At 41.1% G+C, this 17,151-nt stretch overlaps 1 protein-coding gene across 11 annotated transcripts in view; it reads left to right on the forward strand.

The window, feature by feature from the left end:
* The window catches only part of SIPA1L2 (signal induced proliferation associated 1 like 2), a 119,793-nt gene that overhangs the window by 39,897 nt on the left and 62,745 nt on the right, over window positions 1–17,151 (forward strand). For all 11 annotated transcript variants that reach the window (XM_089529913.1, XM_089529915.1, XM_089529916.1 and 8 more), the window contains exons 3-6: window positions 3,352–3,485; window positions 7,029–7,217; window positions 14,461–14,635; window positions 15,520–15,623. In XM_089529913.1, the coding sequence (XP_089386039.1) occupies window positions 3,352–3,485; window positions 7,029–7,217; window positions 14,461–14,635; window positions 15,520–15,623 (602 nt within the window). The remainder of the gene's footprint in view (window positions 1–3,351; window positions 3,486–7,028; window positions 7,218–14,460; window positions 14,636–15,519; window positions 15,624–17,151) is intronic.

A 17,151-nucleotide genomic window follows, 5' to 3' on the forward strand; every position in this document is an offset into this window, starting at 1 on the left:
GACATAGCAATAGCTTCAGAATGTTGGTAAAGAGGACAAAAAGAAAGAACAGATAACCATTTTGTTAAATTTGAAACCAAGAAATGAATTGGAAAAGAAAAGCTTAAGATACATATGGGAAGGAATCACAATGCCTAAAATAAAAAAAGAGTTTGCAAAGGGACCTTGCAGCACCTTTGAAGACTAACTGGAAGACAGAAATAGATAGCATGAGCTTTTGTAGACTTGAGACTACTTCTCAGATACATAAAAAGATTAGAGAGATCTTGTAGCACCTTTGAGACTAACTGAAGGAAAGAAATTGGTATTGTGAGCTTTTGTAGACTTCGGAAATAGACTGAAGTCTGAAAGCTTATGCTGCCAGTTTCTTGCCTTCAGTTAGTTTCAAAGGTGCTACAAGATCTCTCTACCTACTGATTCTACAGATTAACACAGCTATATCTTTGAATAAAAAAGAGAGGATCATGTAGATTAATAGGGTGGTCGAAAAGTTGAATAGGTCAACAAATTCAAAAGATATCTCACAGAGAGGAAGCAGGAACAGAAGAGGACAATAAGCACAAACAGAAAAAATATCAGTATAGATAGCAAAAGCAAGTGGGAAATAAAGGGAAGAAATCTCCCATTATATTCTGACTCTTAAGATAAAGTTGGGGAGAAGACTGTCTGAAATGACAAAAAGCTATAGAATTAATCATATTCCTGTGGAAAATTGTAAACCCTTCTTGACTAAGAATTACTTCAGGCTTCTCCCACTATCCATTTGAGATTTTCAACATTTTTCAAAATTAAGATCAAAGAGGAAATCCCTTTAGGTGATGCCTTGATGAAAATTTGTTCCTGTGTGTTTTTAATATGGTTCTGCATGATTTAACTCCCTGGCTGGGATCTGTAGAAATGGGTGCAATCTGTGGACTCTGCATGGATTTATTTTGTCTCTAGTGTGTATGCATGCCTATGTGTGCGCGTTAGTGCTGTCACCATGGAGTGCATAGTCTGGACATCTCACAGCCCGCAGCTGTGGATGATTGCTTTTCAACTATATATTAAAGCAAACTTGCAATTGCCCTCTTGGCTGCTGTATCAGTGCTATTGCATAGTTAAACAGACCTATTGCAAACAGGACTGAGTTAGAGTACACACACACACCTGCATAAGTTGCCAACAGGATTCCAGTCAGAATATGCTGAATTTAACTGAGAACTAATCTTGTGGAATGTTTGAACTCTGAAAGAGGAAAACAAAGTAATTGATAGTGATATAAATTTAGGACTGAAGAAAGAAGAAAGGATTTGACAAATGTGCAGGTAGCAAAGGAATCAGTGTTTCCACAATTTATGTAAGGTTTTTTTTTTTTTACTCAATCCTTCAGACAGGGTCTAATAGCAAGTTATAAAGTTTCAACCCAAAATGCATAAGCATAACTTCTGGTTTTGTTCATAATGTGAGTAGAATCATTAAATCAATGGCTTACACAAATATTGACTTAACAAGTTCCTGCTGATTTGTTGATTGTATTCCAGTTGGAACTTAACAATTAGAGTTAGGTCCAAAACACACTGCAGAATTAATCCAGATTGAGACTACTTTAACTACACTGGCTCAGTGTTGGAAATATTGGGAATTGTAGTGTATTGTGGCATCACAGCTCTCTGACAGAGAAGGCTCACAAAACTACAGTTCCCAGAATTCTGTTGCATTGAGCCAGGGCAGTTAAATTGGTCTCAAACTGGATTATTTCTGCATGTGTCTTGCACCTTAGTTCACAATAAAACATAATTAAAATAAACTGGCAAAATGAGTAGCATGAAACAAAACAGTGGCTAGAGCAATTCTACCATACTGGGGTGGGAAGAAGAGATTCTTTGATGAATTAATTGCGACATGCTATGCTTACTGTTTCACCTTGGTCAGCATGCCTCCTCTTTTTTCCCTCCAGTTCCCTGAAGTAGTACATCAGGTGTACTATCAGAACAGTTATTTAATATGTTAGGGGAATAAAAGATTTTGGATCTTGTGGGTCCACACCCAACCCAATATATGTGGTCCTTTTCATCAGTTGAACATGTCTGCTAAGACATATACACTGATGGTATTTTCCACAAATTTACAGGACAACCACTGGTGGTCTGTCATTCTGTTGGCATCCTCACTTCTCATCCGGTGGAGTTGCACTTATGCCACAACTTATAAGTCTTTAGAAGATCTCTGATCTTCCTAAAACAGATGTGTGTGGAGGAGGGGGGAATTCAGGGAAAAAAATCCTGGGCAGGATCTTGAAAAGGGCTTAGAGAAGATGTTCTTTTGGGGAAAAGAAGAGAGGTAGGCTTTTCCCTTGTCCTCCTCCCACATTAAGTGAACATATAAGTAGAATGACAAAGAAATCAGTCTTATTTCTATAATTGTTAAAATGACATGGCTCCTTATTGCAAAGGTTATAGAAAATTTAATTGCTGGAGTATAGTTAAATAAGAAAGATGTGTTCCATATTCCCCCCCCCCTCCAAATTTAGAGATTCTTAATCAGTTGTTCTGGTTAGGTAAACGTTTGGATTTTAATGTTCTGAGATAAAAACAGTGTAAATCAGTACATATTTTCTTGATAGAAATTGTCGCATATTCAGATATGCCAGCATATAGATAAATGTGACTAGTCTAGGAATAGTTGCATGTTCTTTGATTGCATAGGAAGTCAGAAGGAAGTGTAGGGTCTGATGGTAGATCTTTAGATAATTTGCAAAAGATTGGAAAAGATTTTTGACACTCAGTTATTTAACAACTAGAATAATAAAATGTTTCCCTTATTGTCCCAAATTATAGTGGTGAAATAAAGAAATCCTGGAATAACCAGAAATGGACTTTTCTTTTAAAGACTGGTTACTCCATTCATTTCTGGTATTCAAAGCCAAATTCATGGGCCAATAATTCCTTAATTTTAAGTGTATTATGAACTAGGCCTCTGTTGGAGGAGCCAGTGGTTCTAGTTAAACATTACATTTTGGAAGTCTGAAGTCGACCTATCTTGGCTTTATTAAACTGAAATGTCCTATGTGAAGTCGAAGGCTTTCATGGCCGGCATCTATAGGTTTTTGTGGGTTTTTCAGGCTATATTGGTAGTTAAATTTGTTGTCTGTTATCAACTAAACAACCATCTTGGTTGAACAGATGTCCTGACACTTGAATAGACTCATATTTTTGTTGTGATTGTTTGCCTGCTCATCAGGCACAATGAAAGAATATGGCCAGTGGGAAGAAGGGAATGTCTAATCTCAACCAGTGACATTCATGTGAAGAAGAACGAAGCATCTATCAGTCTAATATTTCATTATTGTCTTCTATTTATGTACTACAGAGCACCAAAACTACTTTGGAATAGATGAAAATTTAGGACCAGTAGCAGTCAGCATCCGGAGGGAGAAGTTTGAAGATGCAAAGGAAAAAGAAGGTTCACAATTCAACTATCGTGTAGTGTTCAGAACAAGTGAGGTAGGGCTTCTGTACTGTTCCAGAATTAGGATGATGGAACAGAAATAATAAATTCACCAAGTTATTTTTATTCCTCATTGGATTTCTATTTTTGCATGTGGACATCCCTGACCCACATGTATGCAGCTGCCTGGAGAAGGAACTAGTCTAGATGCCAGGACCAATGATCTAGCAGTCACCCTTTTCCTGACCATTTTATAGGTAATCTGAATACCTGGACACATGCCCACCCACCCCTGTGCGCCTAGAACCCCAGAATGAGGAGGCATTGTCAGGTAAAAAAGGATAGGATTAAAAGTCACCCACTTTCCTCCCTTGCCCAGTATGCACAATCAAGATAAACGACATGGAGGTCCTTTATATACAATTGCTAAGCAAAACACACTTTAATGATTTTAAGTATATTCCCCTTCATTTTAACAATATTCTGAGATAATAGTGCTGGATTTGCATCTATTACAGATTTAGGCCTTAATGAGGCTAATCTGTGGGATAAAGTAGAGGTCAAACTCATACAATAATTTGTATGTTATTTGAGCAGTCCAAACCTGTTCTCAGGAACACAAGTACAGAAAGGTAACTCATTACATCAGTGACACTTTCTCTAGCCACTATGAGTCACGGAAATCACAGCCACACACACCTGCAGTTGAACAATTTGGACAGATCCCTTAAGGTTTTTTAAATAATCTCTTTGTTAGCTAGTTTTTAAATTCTTTAACTCTAACAGTCATTCTGTTTTGAGAGAAAGCAGAGCATAAGGAAATGTCAAACGTGTATCTTGCCAACAAATTCCAACTCCTTCAGAACCCCCAATTGGACTTAACCCCCTCCCCCATTTTATGTAATATAACCCTGACTTTTTTCCCCCTTAAAATGATTCTGTACCCGGAGGAGCAGTGGCTAATTCTAGAATCCAGCTCACCTGTGAGATTAGAATGTCCGTTCTGTTTCTTATTGTCATGTCTGTATTGTATTAGTTTCTTCTTTTTAACCTAGAGATCCCATACCTTTCTGTACCATTTGTTTTCAGTGGCTTCTCAGTTTTGTAACAGATTTCCATTTTGTTTCATTGAGTATATTCTTTTCAGGTTCTCCAGCTCCTCTTAAAATTTTTGTAGGCTGAGAGCAGCACTTAAGACAAAAACCTACATATGTTTACTTCCAAGTCCCAGTAAATTCAGTGGGACTGATTCCTATGTAGATGTGTGAAAGATTGCAATCTTAATTTTGTTTTCTATACCAGTGATTTTGTGACTTGTAGATAGAATGGGGTGGCACTCAAAGAATCAAAACATACAGTATCTGGCAGTTCATTTCCCTCTTAGTTATAAGCTACTATAGAATGGACCTTGGTGAGTTGGTTATACTTTTCAAAGACAAACAGATGGTGAGCCTGAAAGTACAGAGGCAGCAAATGGGCAGCATAAGTATGACTACAGATGCTTGACAGAAGAGGATTACAGAATTCTAAGCTGGCTTGGGAACAGAGTTTTGGGGGAAGAGTGCTTTGAAAAAAAAATTGGAGAATTGAGACAAGAGTAGTGCTTTAAAAACACTGTAAATCATTATTAATTTACTTGTGATCTTGGAATTTCAGGCTGTTTAACTTGTATGCATACAGATTGCTTAAAACACAACAGGGTATTTTATTGCTGACACAAAACTGAGCATTGTGTTCATGGTTAAAAATAATGGCATATGAAATAACAGAAGCAATGAGAATCAAGCCTCATACAATTTTAGATAGATCCTTGCATATTTTAAATCTGGTTATCTAGTATAAACAACAATTGAAGTTATTTTTTCATTTTTTTCTGCACTTATTAATTGGCCAAGGGAATCCTATCTTTATGAAAAGTATTCATAAAATGTATTATTATGAAATCTTACTAATTCATAGGGGGCATTCACACTCATTTTTTTTTTTTTTACTGGGTGATGCAAATCACCTCACTCACACATTCCAGGTTTGCTATTCACACTATGGAACCACATCTTTTGCAAACCACATCTCTCCGAGTTTGGTTGCTCCCTTGCCCTACTCACCAGCACTCCTCAGACAGCCAGAGGGTCTTCCTTCTCCTGCCACGTGAGGGAGAATTGTAATTTTCCAATGAATGCCAGGTACTGAAGGCAGGATTTCAGAGGAAGGAACCAGCAAAACCACCTCTTAGTCTTCCTTGACTAAGAGAACCTCTTGAAATGTAGGAGGTTGCCAGAAGCCGGCAGGCAACTGGAAGGGGCACAGGCACACACACATACACACACACAGGCACACACTTACGTGATAGATCTACGCACACACACATATGAGAGAGAGTGTGCACGTGTGCATGTCCCTTCAAGTCACCTGCCAGCTTCTGGCAACTTCCTATATTTCAAGAGGGTTCTCTTAGGAAAGGGAAAGTCAGAGGTAGTTTTGCCAGTTCCTTCCTCTGGAACCTGGCCTTCAGTCCTCCTTTTCCAGGATGTGTCCTCCATTTTCTTCTTCCATGCAGGAGGAATTCCAAAATGTCCTCCATTTTGAACACCACTAAGAAACAGAAATGTATACATTTAGAGGAGTGTACTTAGCTTTTCTTTGGACATGTCCTACACTTTTCTTGAATGTCCTACATTTCAGGCTGCCTTGTCCTCCTTTGGGGTGAGTACATCTCGTGACCCTGAGTTAACTTTGCTTTGTCCTCACACCCACTGGTGCCTCTCAGCCAGGCAGAGGATCCTCCTCCTGACACTCCAGGGGGTCATTAGCCCACCCACCTCTTAGTCCCCATATTCTCCAGGCTGTTGAATTCTGGGAAATGTAGTTTGTTGCAGCACTGGAACTTTTCCTCCCACTTTCCCTCTTTTTTCTCTTTGGTGGCTGTTCCACTGTGGAAGGGGCAGTGATTTTGTGACTCGACCATGCAAATGTGTTCAAAACAGTACTCACACTGCCATCTGAATGTATTTGAAATGCGGTATGCTTACTGGCGATAATGTGAGACAGTGCAGATCTTTTGTGACAACTTGGAAAAATTCCTTGGGTTCATTTGCACTGGGTTAAGTGGTCTTTTTGTACCCCCCCTCGCAAAGTGCACCGAGTACATTTGGGACCAGTGTGAATGCCAAGGTTTCACACTGGTTTCATACCGTTAGTGTGGATGCCCCCTTATCCACATATCCCAGAAGTTTGCTGATATCATTTGTACAGTTTATGTAAGACATAGGGATGGGGAAATAGTGGTCATCCAGATGTTGATGTATGACTGTTCCCAACATCTCTTGTCATTGGCCAAGCTTGCTGGGGCAGAAGTGAGTTGGAGATGTAATAGCATCTGTAATGTCACAGGTTTCCTGCCCCTGATTTAATTTTTTTTTTCTGGGAAGGAACAATGTGGTTATAACTGATTTTATTTAATTATTTTTAAATGTGCTTGTATTTAGTTTAATTTTGAGGTTTGTTTTAAACTTTTACCAAACATCTCAATAAACTGAGTGCGAGTGAGTTTCCTTGTTACTTACTGAAGACTAAAGTTAAAACTACTACTCTCACTTTAGCTTACAACACTGAGAGGAGCCATATTAGAAGATGCCATTCCATCCACTTCTAGACATGGCACAGCAAGGGGTTTACCTCTTAAAGAAGTACTGGAATATGTAATACCAGAATTGAGCATCCAGTGCCTAAGGCAAGCTTCCAGCTCACCCAAAGTTTCTGAACAGCTGCTTAAACTCGATGAACAGGGGGTAGGTATTGCCATTTTCCCCTTATTTTGTATGCCAATATATTTTAAGATGTTGCTTTCATAAATACACCCAGATCTCTGATCTGACATATCTGTGGAACTGAAGATTTTCCACAAAGTTGCATATGATGTGAAAATGAGATTTCCCAAGAACGTTAACAAAAATATGTCTTTTTGTAGATTTGTATTGCACTGTGAGGATTTTATGCCTTAGTAAGCTGTTTCAGGTCAACATGCGGGTAATACACTCGATTTGGTTTTTTGTACGGACATGGAAAATCCGTGGGTGGAAATATCTAATATTTCCCCCTTGTCATGGACGGATCATTTCCTGGTGGAGGCAAAGATCAAGGCTTCTACCCAGACCCCTCCCGGGGGTGGCAGACCTATTCGAATGGTCCACCCTCGAAGGCTGATGGAACCCAAAAGGTTCCAAGAAGCCCTAGAGGGGTATATGGTTGGAAATGACGGCGACTCTGTTGATGCCCTGACTGGTACCTGGGATACCGGTCTCTCCAGGGCTATACACAGCATCGCTCCCAAGCGCCCTCTCAGGCCTGCTTCCAAATGTAAGCCCTGGTATACGGAATACCTCCGGGTGCAGAAGCGGGTTCTGCGACGGCTAGAGCATCACTGGCGGAAACACCTACGCTTAGCCGACAAGGCTCTCCTAGACCGCCTTTTGGAGGACTATGGAGAGCCGATACGGGCAGCTAAGAATTCGTTCTATGGTGCTCGTATCGCGTCCGCAGAGTCGCGTCCGGCAGAGTTGTTCAGGGTAGTCAGGGAGCTAACTCAGCTCCCTCCTGCCCCGAACCAGATCCTTGAACCTTCCAAGGCCTGTTGTGACCAATTTAACAACTTCTTCGCGGATAAAACCTCTCGGATAAGCGAAGGTCTTGAAGCCAGCATTAGAGCAGAACATAGAGCAGAGGTATCCAGAGCTTCCGTGGACTCAGTTATACTGGATCAGTTTGAGTCGGTTAGTACCGAGGATGTGGACAGGATCGTTCGAAGTGTTAGGAAGACGACTTGCTCTCTCGATCCCTGTCCCTCATGGCTAGCGGCACAGGGGGGGCTGGTTGTGACCTCACTGTTACACCGGATTATTAATACATCTTTGAGGGATGGGCAATTTCCATCTAAATTGAAATTGGCCATAGTAAAACCTTTGTTAAAAAAGCCCTCCCTTGACCCCCTGTTGCATAACAATTATCGGCCAGTTTCGCTATTGCCATTTTTGGGGAAGGTGATCGAGAAGGCGGTTGCTCTCCAGCTTCAATCGATCCTGGATGAAACGGATTATCTAGACCCATTTCAAACCGGCTTTCGGGCGGGCTACGGGGTTGAGACTGCCATCGTCGCCTTGGTCGATGATCTCCGTCTGGGCATGGACAGGGGAAGCATGTCCCTGTTAGTGCTCTTGGACATCTCAGCGGCTTTCGATACCATAGACCATGGTATCCTTCTGGAGCGCCTGGTAGAGGTGGGAATCGGGGGCACTGTGCTTCAGTGGTTCCGGTCCTACCTCTCTGGGAGGTTCCAGATGGTGCAGCTGGGGGACGTGTGCTCCGATAAGAGAGCCCTTACATCTGGGGTCCCTCAAGGAGCCATTCTGTCCCCCATGCTATTTAACATTTACATGAAACCGCTGGGAGAGATCATCCGGAGACATGGGGCGCGGGGTTATCAGTACGCTGATGACATCCAAATAGTCTTCTCTATGCCTCCGACTGATGCAGTGACCGGGGATGGCATCTCTCCTCTTGTGGCCTGCTTGGAGTCGGTAATGGGCTGGATGAGGGAAAACAGACTCAGCCTGAATCCAGAGAAAACGGAAGTACTTGTGATAGGCTCTCCTGGTCCAGGGACGGCGGTAATTCCACCCGTCCTGAACGGGGTCACGCTCCCCGTGAAGGACTCGGTACGCAGTCTGGGGGTGCTCCTTGACTTGTCGCTCCACCTCACATCTCAGGTGGATGCGACAGTCAGGAGCACCTGTTATCAACTTTGGCGGATACGCCAGCTGCGTCCCTGCCTGGGCCAGAAGGACCTTGAAACTGTTGTACATGCTCTGGTAACCTCTCGCTTGGATTTCTGCAATGTGCTCTACATGGGGCAACCCTTGTATCATACCCGGAAGCTGCAATTAGTGCAGAATATGGCAGCTCGACTGGTCACTAATACATCTAGGGCCAGTCATATAACCCCAGTGCTTAAAGACCTGCACTGGCTGCCTATTCGCTTCCGGGCGCAATACAAGGTGTTGGCTGTTACCTATAAAGCCCTAAATGGCTTGGGCCCAGGGTATCTGATGGACCGCCTCTCCCCTTATAATCTGCCCCGCACCCTCAGATCATCGGGGCAGCAACTTCTAAGAGTTCCGGAGGCCAGATTAGCTTCTACTTCTAGGAGGGCCTTTACGATCTCGGCCCCCAGCCTCTGGAACTCGCTGCCAATGGAACTCCGCACAGCCACCTCCCTACCCCAATTTAAGAAGGGGTTGAAAACTTATTTATTCAAACAAGCCTTCCCCTGAATACTTCCTCCTGAATATGTACTCTCTTCCCCCCCCCCCCCCTTCCCTCTGCCAGTATCAGACCGGCACGAGGTTGAAATACTTTTAATATGTTAGATTTTGTTGTGATAGGGTTTTTTAATATATTGTACTGTTTGGATGCTTAGTGTATTGTATTGTTAACTTTGTTGTACACCGCCCTGATTGAAGAAGGGCGGTATAAAAATAAAACTTTTATTATTATTTATTATTTATTATTAACATTGGTGAATTGTAGATTACATAAAAGGAAAAAAACACCAGCTTCCCAGTCTTTCACCTTTTCAGATTTTCCTTTTCTCATTATAATTAGCACATCTTATTCACAACAGTAATCTTGCTAGCAATGTAGAACATTTGATGGCTCAGAGAGCTGAAATTGTAATTGAGGCTATCTAACAAGTTAACACTGCATGAACAATTAAATGAACATACTTTAAATTCGGAGTGAATTACGGTGAGATTTTCTGGTTTGGTAAAGCAAATCTGGTTTTCTGCACCGTTAAGAGATATATTTACTTATCTAAAATAAAGGTATGCATAGTATATAGATATATAGGTGAGGAAAGATATGTTTTTAGATTTGTTACCAGTCAAATAATTATCATATGTGTATGTCACCCTATTTTTCCAAGAGTCTTAGGGAAATATTTATAGGGCTGTGTCAATGTGTCTTAACAGCAATTTATCCTGACACATAGGATTCATGGGTCAGCCAGCTTTTGAAATTCATGGTTGTAATCTCAGTTTTAGGATGACTCAGTGAAGGCCCAGATCCAATTCCTACTTCCAACTAGAGTAAACCCATTGAATGAATCAATTGCTGGATGCTTAATCAACATTTATGTTAATCCCATTGATTCAAGGGATATTTTGTAGTTAGGAGTAGCAGTTGGATTTAGACCTAAGTATTTTTCAGCATATGTGATTATGAGTCCTGTGTATAGGTAAGCCAACATCATAATAATAATAGTAATAATAATAGGATTTATTTATATGCCACCCAATCACTGGGAATCCGGGCAGCTTACAACAGAGGGGATAATAGACGGTTCCCTGCCCTCAGGCTTACAATCTAAAAGATACGACACAAAAGGAGAAGGGAATGGTGAGGGGGGAGAGGGGATCAGGTCCAGCATTCTTCTCTCCCTCTGAGGCCTGGACCAAGGCAGATAGACTGGAGGGAGGGCTCTTCTTCTTCAACATAGAGGCAAAACAGACTGCCCCAAAAGGGTGGGTTGTGGCAGCCCTGGAGCTGCTCATCCTGGAGCACACTCCATGACCCCAATCTGGATCCACTCCTATTTGGGCCAGTAAAGAGCCACTGTAGGCAGCCCCTAAGCAACACCAGGACAGCTTCAAGCCGCTCTAGGGGCATGCAGCGTCAAAAGGCCACATCCCCAGAGTGGTTTGAAGCTGCCTCCATCTGAATGATGGGGCACCATCTGGGTGTCTTGGGGACACGTGGTGTCAAAATGCCATGCCTCAAGCTGCCTGGAAGCTGACTTTTTCAGGACATCTGTTTGGCCCCATAATTAACTGTTTAAACCAAGACTGTTGTTTTCTGTCAGCTTTAGGAGCTAGAGATACTTGTCCCTCCATATTCGCTACGGTTAGGGGCACAAGACCCCCGTGGATATGGAATAACCACAAATAACAAAACATCATGTTTTTACCTTAGAGGACACCTCTCTAGGAATCTCTAGGTCCTCCAGTGCAACTCTGTGGTCAACATCCACACTGGCCATAGAACTGCACTGGCCATAGAACTGCACTGGAGGAGCTATAAATGCCTAGTTGAGTATTCCCTCTAGGAATCTCTAGGTCTTTTAGTGCAACTTTTAGTTAAAGTTGGCCATAGAGTTTTACTGTATTCCTAGAGAGAACATATTAAATCCTTGAATAATCAAATCCACAAATATTAAATCCGCAAATATGGAGGGATGAGTGTATAAATGATAGAAGACGGCCGCCCGACTGAGCGGGCAGGCCGTGTTGCCGCCGGAGCGGCGACGCAGGCTCGGTGGAGTGCCCCAGCATGCTTTGCTGGGGCGTGCTTGCTGGCGATTGGTTGCTGGGGAGGGAAAGGGAGGTACTTCCGCCTCTGAAAGGCCGCTCTAGGGGGCAGATAGTCCCTCTCTATGGTTGCCTTGGTCCTCCAGGGCGACCGATTGGTTTGGCTGCTCTGGGGGCGGGGCGACTCCCTTCCCAGCAACCCCCTGGGCATGGCCTATTTAGGCCCAGTTGCCCAGTGCACGGTGCCATTTGCTGCTTGGCTCTCCCACCCGCCCTCCGCCAGGGTGTTGGTGTTTGTCACAACTTTGGGGCGGCAGCAGAGGGTCAGGATCTGGTGGTCATGGTCTATATGGTTGCCTAGCACTGTATCGGGAGTCCCTATGGGACATGGGAGCGATGAGGACATGCGTTGTGGCCATTGCGGGGCCATAACGTGACACCGCTTCCCGGTGACTAGGGGATTTAATTTGAATGCAATCACTAGGTTGCATGGATATGAGAGGGCGTTCCATCAGCCCCTAGCTCATCCCAATATCTTGCTGATATATGACTGGCCAGTATCTTACAACAGCGGGTTGTACGATGATCCAGACCTCATGCTTTTGGCCAACCCTACCTTTTGGCTGCTGGTTTTGCGTGAATAAAGCCTTTCCTCCACATATGGCTCATGTCTTATTGTGGCGCCGCCCTCCCAGGCAAATGAACTTCAGCAGTTGTCCAGTCCTGATATTGCTTAGTTATGAATAAAGCTGAAGAGGGAGAAAGATATAACAAGGAAATAATCATTGATTACTATTTTTTTTAGTAGTAGTAAATGCAAGTTACAGATGCTTGAACCTCTCATGACAGTCACAAATAAGAATGAGTTTGGGATAGAGGAAACAGGCCAAGAAAGCACAGGCTGAGCCATTTCAGTTTTGGCCCTGGTCCTCACCTGTGTCAGTCGACGAGTCACAGTGGGGATGGGTGGGTGTTTACTTACCAGTCTCTGCACCGACTTGAGACAAGCTGCTAGCACACTCTCCTTACCTTGCTGTGCCATCACTCATACTGAGATGTCCCATGTCACTGCATCTGATGCAGAAACGGAGCACCTGGCTGCACTTGCATGACCAGGTGCCCCGTTTCCACATCTGACATGGTGATGAACGGCTTCTGAATACAAATGATGGCATGGCAACGTAAGGAGCATGGCAGGCCATCTAAGCAGCTGGAGTTTAGCAAACCAGGGGTCAAATTGCCCCAGGTAACACTTGTTTGTCCTGGGTTAGACAATGTTGGAGCCACCAGATCTGCATCTCGTCTGACAAGATCGGACCCAATCCTGGCCCTGGAGTTTTGGCCTGTGTCATCTGAACTGGACAATGCAAGGCCAGGGAAACATGGGCCTTATGGCCCATGAGAACAACCCCATTGGAAACAAAACAAAATTACTATTTTTGTGGAGGGTGCTGGAAACTTTTATAAACATATTTCCTAATATACTTCATGTGATTGTGTAGGTAGAAAATGGATGATATTGTTGCAAAGATAGATCTGATGCAACTCATCACACTTAAGTTTACAGTGGAATATTTAGGACAATATTCCTAAAGTAAGAGTGATTTGTATAGTAATTGTTGTACATTCAGGAGCTTTCTAAGGAGACAGGTGAAGGTGAGCTTCTCTTTTTGGGATCAGAGTGATAGTTTGGTTTCAATGTTTGGAGGCTTGTATGGGTGCATTTTCCATTGTTGTGTATGCTGACATATTTTAAAACATGAGTTTGTAGTGGGGTAAATATTATGCTAAAATAAGCTATCCCATTTTTCGTCTTGGTATTATGAGCATTACTTCAGTGTACAATTGTGTATTACATCTGATCTCAGTAATAATAATAATAATAAATAATAAAAGCTTTATTTCTAACCTGCCTTTCCAGAGATCAAGGCGGGTTACAGTGGTGGATTTTACAATCCAATAACACACAAATTACAATAAAAACATTGATCACAAAATCACAAGTACACAGTATAACAATAACAATAACAATTCCAAGCTAGCAGGATGTAATATCAATGTAACAACAGTTATGACAACGGTAATACTCTCAGTATGCATTCAACATGTCAAATTCCACCCTGAGAAAATGAGGATAATATGAGAAATTATGCTGTATCCCTTGAACAGTCAAAAAGTAAAGCTTCATTAATATTTTTCTAGATTAAATCATAAGTAAGTAATATTCTGAATAATAATAGATTTCTTTAGAACGTGGTGTCCTGACCATTGGCTTCACTGGCGGGGTCCCATGGTTAGTCAAAACATCAGGTTTACCACTTTTGTGCTAAAACAAGAAAAGAGTAATAGTTTTCAGATGCGGAAATTCACCATCATAAATTAATGTAGATCACAAAGTTTAAATGCTTGAATCATAATTTCATCTGCATGTTTTCAAGCTAGTGCACAAATAATAATTTCACTGTAGTTCATCAAAAGTACATGACTTTGGAGCCATCCAGTATTCTGCTTTATATTTTAATATTTGAGGTATTCCTGAAGTGCTGTTTTGTAGCTTCTAAAATAAATCTACACTGTCATATTTGCAAACTGTATCTCTAAAAGGCTTATAAAATCAAAGACCTTTTTGTGGGCAGGGTATCTCTTGTTAACTTGTTTTTCCTAATTGTAGTTGAGTTTTCAGCACAAGATTGGGATTCTGTATTGCAAAGCAGGCCAAAGTACAGAGGAAGAGATGTATAACAATGAAACGGCAGGACCTGCTTTTGAAGAATTCCTTGATCTTCTAGGTCAGAGAGTACGGCTGAAAGGCTTCAATAAATATCGAGCACAACTAGATAATAAAAGTAAGTTTCAGTAACACATTTCAATAAAACCAGAAGCAACAGTGTAATACTGTTTTGAGAAAGTGCCTTCTGTAAGTGCAGATTCTTTTTTTAAAATAAACGCACGCACGCACGCACACACACACACACACACACTTTTGTGTCTGTGTTTAAGGCTTATGCTATAACTACTGATGCAAAGAAATGACTCAATACTAAGATATCATGTTATTAATCGAAATGATAGACAGGGAACTGGGAAGAGCTGTTCGTTCCCTAGTTATGTTGTCTCCTTATACAAAGTGAAGCTACTGAGGCAAGGTTTATATTGCATTCCTTTCTTCCTTTCCAGAGGTAAAGACTTCCTCTTACTGGCACAATCATTTCAGAGCTGAGCTGAAGAAACACTGGCCCAAGGGCGACAACTTCCTCAGACTCATTTCATACAGCCTTCAGTATTTTTCTGGCTTTTCAGGTGCTGCTGCAGACTCAGTTGTGCTCTTAAAAATTCTTGTCTAAGCATCACTTCCTCTTTGCTTTGTGTGCAAGGTGCGAGGATAGCAACAAAGTGAAAAAGAAATGTGGAATAAGTTCAGTGCTTTAAACTTTGCTCCCTTTGGCTCTGCTCTCCAGTAGCTTCCCTTTGTATAATTACAGGTCTGCATGACCTCTAAAAAGAAAAAGAGTTTCCACTTCTGTTCTAGAAAGTTAGAATGCAACTTCTGTTTTGGCTAGAGAAAAATCACGGTAGGATGTGTAGGTGGAGGGAACAATTTGGAATCATTATTATAACTTCTCAAATGGTGTAAGAGGAGAGAGTGTGGGTTTTTTTTTGGGAGGGGGCAGCAGTTATATTCATGATTTAGTGTCTATATTCACTCATTCACTTTGAAATTCATTTTCAGCTGATTCAACTGGAACTCATTCCCTTTATACTACATACAAAGATTATGAAATAATGTTTCATGTCTCAACTATGCTTCCATATATGCCCAGTAATAGACAGCAGGTATGTCCCCTTAAATCACATTTTTGGAATCATGTACAGCTTTTTTGCTGAGAAGGTAGAACTTGCCTGTTAAGTTTTTCTCCTTTTCTTTTTCTTCTTGAGCAGTCTGAAAACTAAGATGCTTAGGTTTCATAATTTATTTGTGTTCTGACTCAGAGTAATTTATTTATTTATTATAAATATTTGTGGCTTACCATTCAATTTTTTAAAATGTTAAAGGAAAGTATTTTTTAAGTGTATGTGTTAAGAGAAGAAATTATTTTATGTTCCTTTTATTCAGTATTATTATTCAGTGTTCCATTGTTCAGTACTGTTACTCAAATAACTGTGCTAAAAAACTTTTTTTCTGAAATAAACTGAATGTATCCTCCTAAATTCATAGTGATGTACATTTAAGTATACAAATATGTGTGATTGCATTGTTATGTGGTTTTATACTAATTGTTCACCATGTTGCTTGTCTCTTATACAAATAGGAAATATCACGTTATGCAGAAATATAATTCCTGTAATATCTGAAAATGTACATTGTATTATATTTAATTATATCTAATACATTAAGGGTGGCTAAAAATGACACAGCATTTCAGATTTTATAGCACATTTGGGGTTGCAATCCTGAATGACTGAAGTTGATGGGCTTTTGCCTTTGGCTTCAGTGGGATTAAATGTATCAAGTTTTGTGTAAGGTTAACTCTGTCTTTGCCTGTGCTGGTTGATATAGATGAAACCTTAGGCAGAAATATGCTGAGTTTGAAGCTCTGCAGGTGCTCCAGTAATGGCCAAGGTTTTGGTATAGGCAAGGAGCTGCTGGATTGGGAATTTAAAATAACAAGCTGGTACTGTGCAGCATACAGTATTCCCTGATCTGTTAATTTAATATGTGTAAATAAAAGAGCCATTCACAAATGAGATTACTGCTTAGTGTGATATTCTGCATGTTACTGTAAGTATATCAAAAAAGAAATATTCCTGGTTCCTTGCATATCTGTTCATGAACTAATAATTTCTGTATACTTAAAGACTCATTGGAACAGTTTAAAGTCTAGTTTTTTTTTGGTGGCGAGTTTGAGATCTTGAAAAATGGGACCTTTGTAGCCATGTTAGGATAATCTTGTTTACACCCATAATGATAAGGTTAGAGAACTTACAGTTCTGCAGATTGAAAAGGGTTATCTTAGTAACCATGTGAAATTTAACACTTATGTAATGATATGCAAATCAGGTATCTTACAAGTAGGTAAACGTAATTAGTTACTAAAGCAAAATTTATCAATGTTTTTGTTTTTATTATTTCTCTTACTTTTTGTACTCCTCTAGTGTACAATGTGAAGTCGAAGGCTTTCATGGCCGGCATCCATAGTTTTTTTGTGGGTTTTTCAGGCTATGTGGCCATGTTCTAGAAGAGTTTCTTCCTGACGTTTCACCAGTATCTGTGGCTGGCAAAAAGTTGGCTTTTCCACCCCACCGCAGATGAAAGCTGGCTTTCGGGCACTCCAGCAGCATGCTTTATGTAAATGTCCCACCA

Source organism: Sceloporus occidentalis, unplaced genomic scaffold, assembly GCF_023333645.1.
Source record: "Sceloporus occidentalis isolate IW3139 unplaced genomic scaffold, rSceOcc1.0.p SCAF_6, whole genome shotgun sequence".
Taxonomy (NCBI): Eukaryota; Metazoa; Chordata; class Lepidosauria; order Squamata; family Phrynosomatidae; genus Sceloporus; species Sceloporus occidentalis.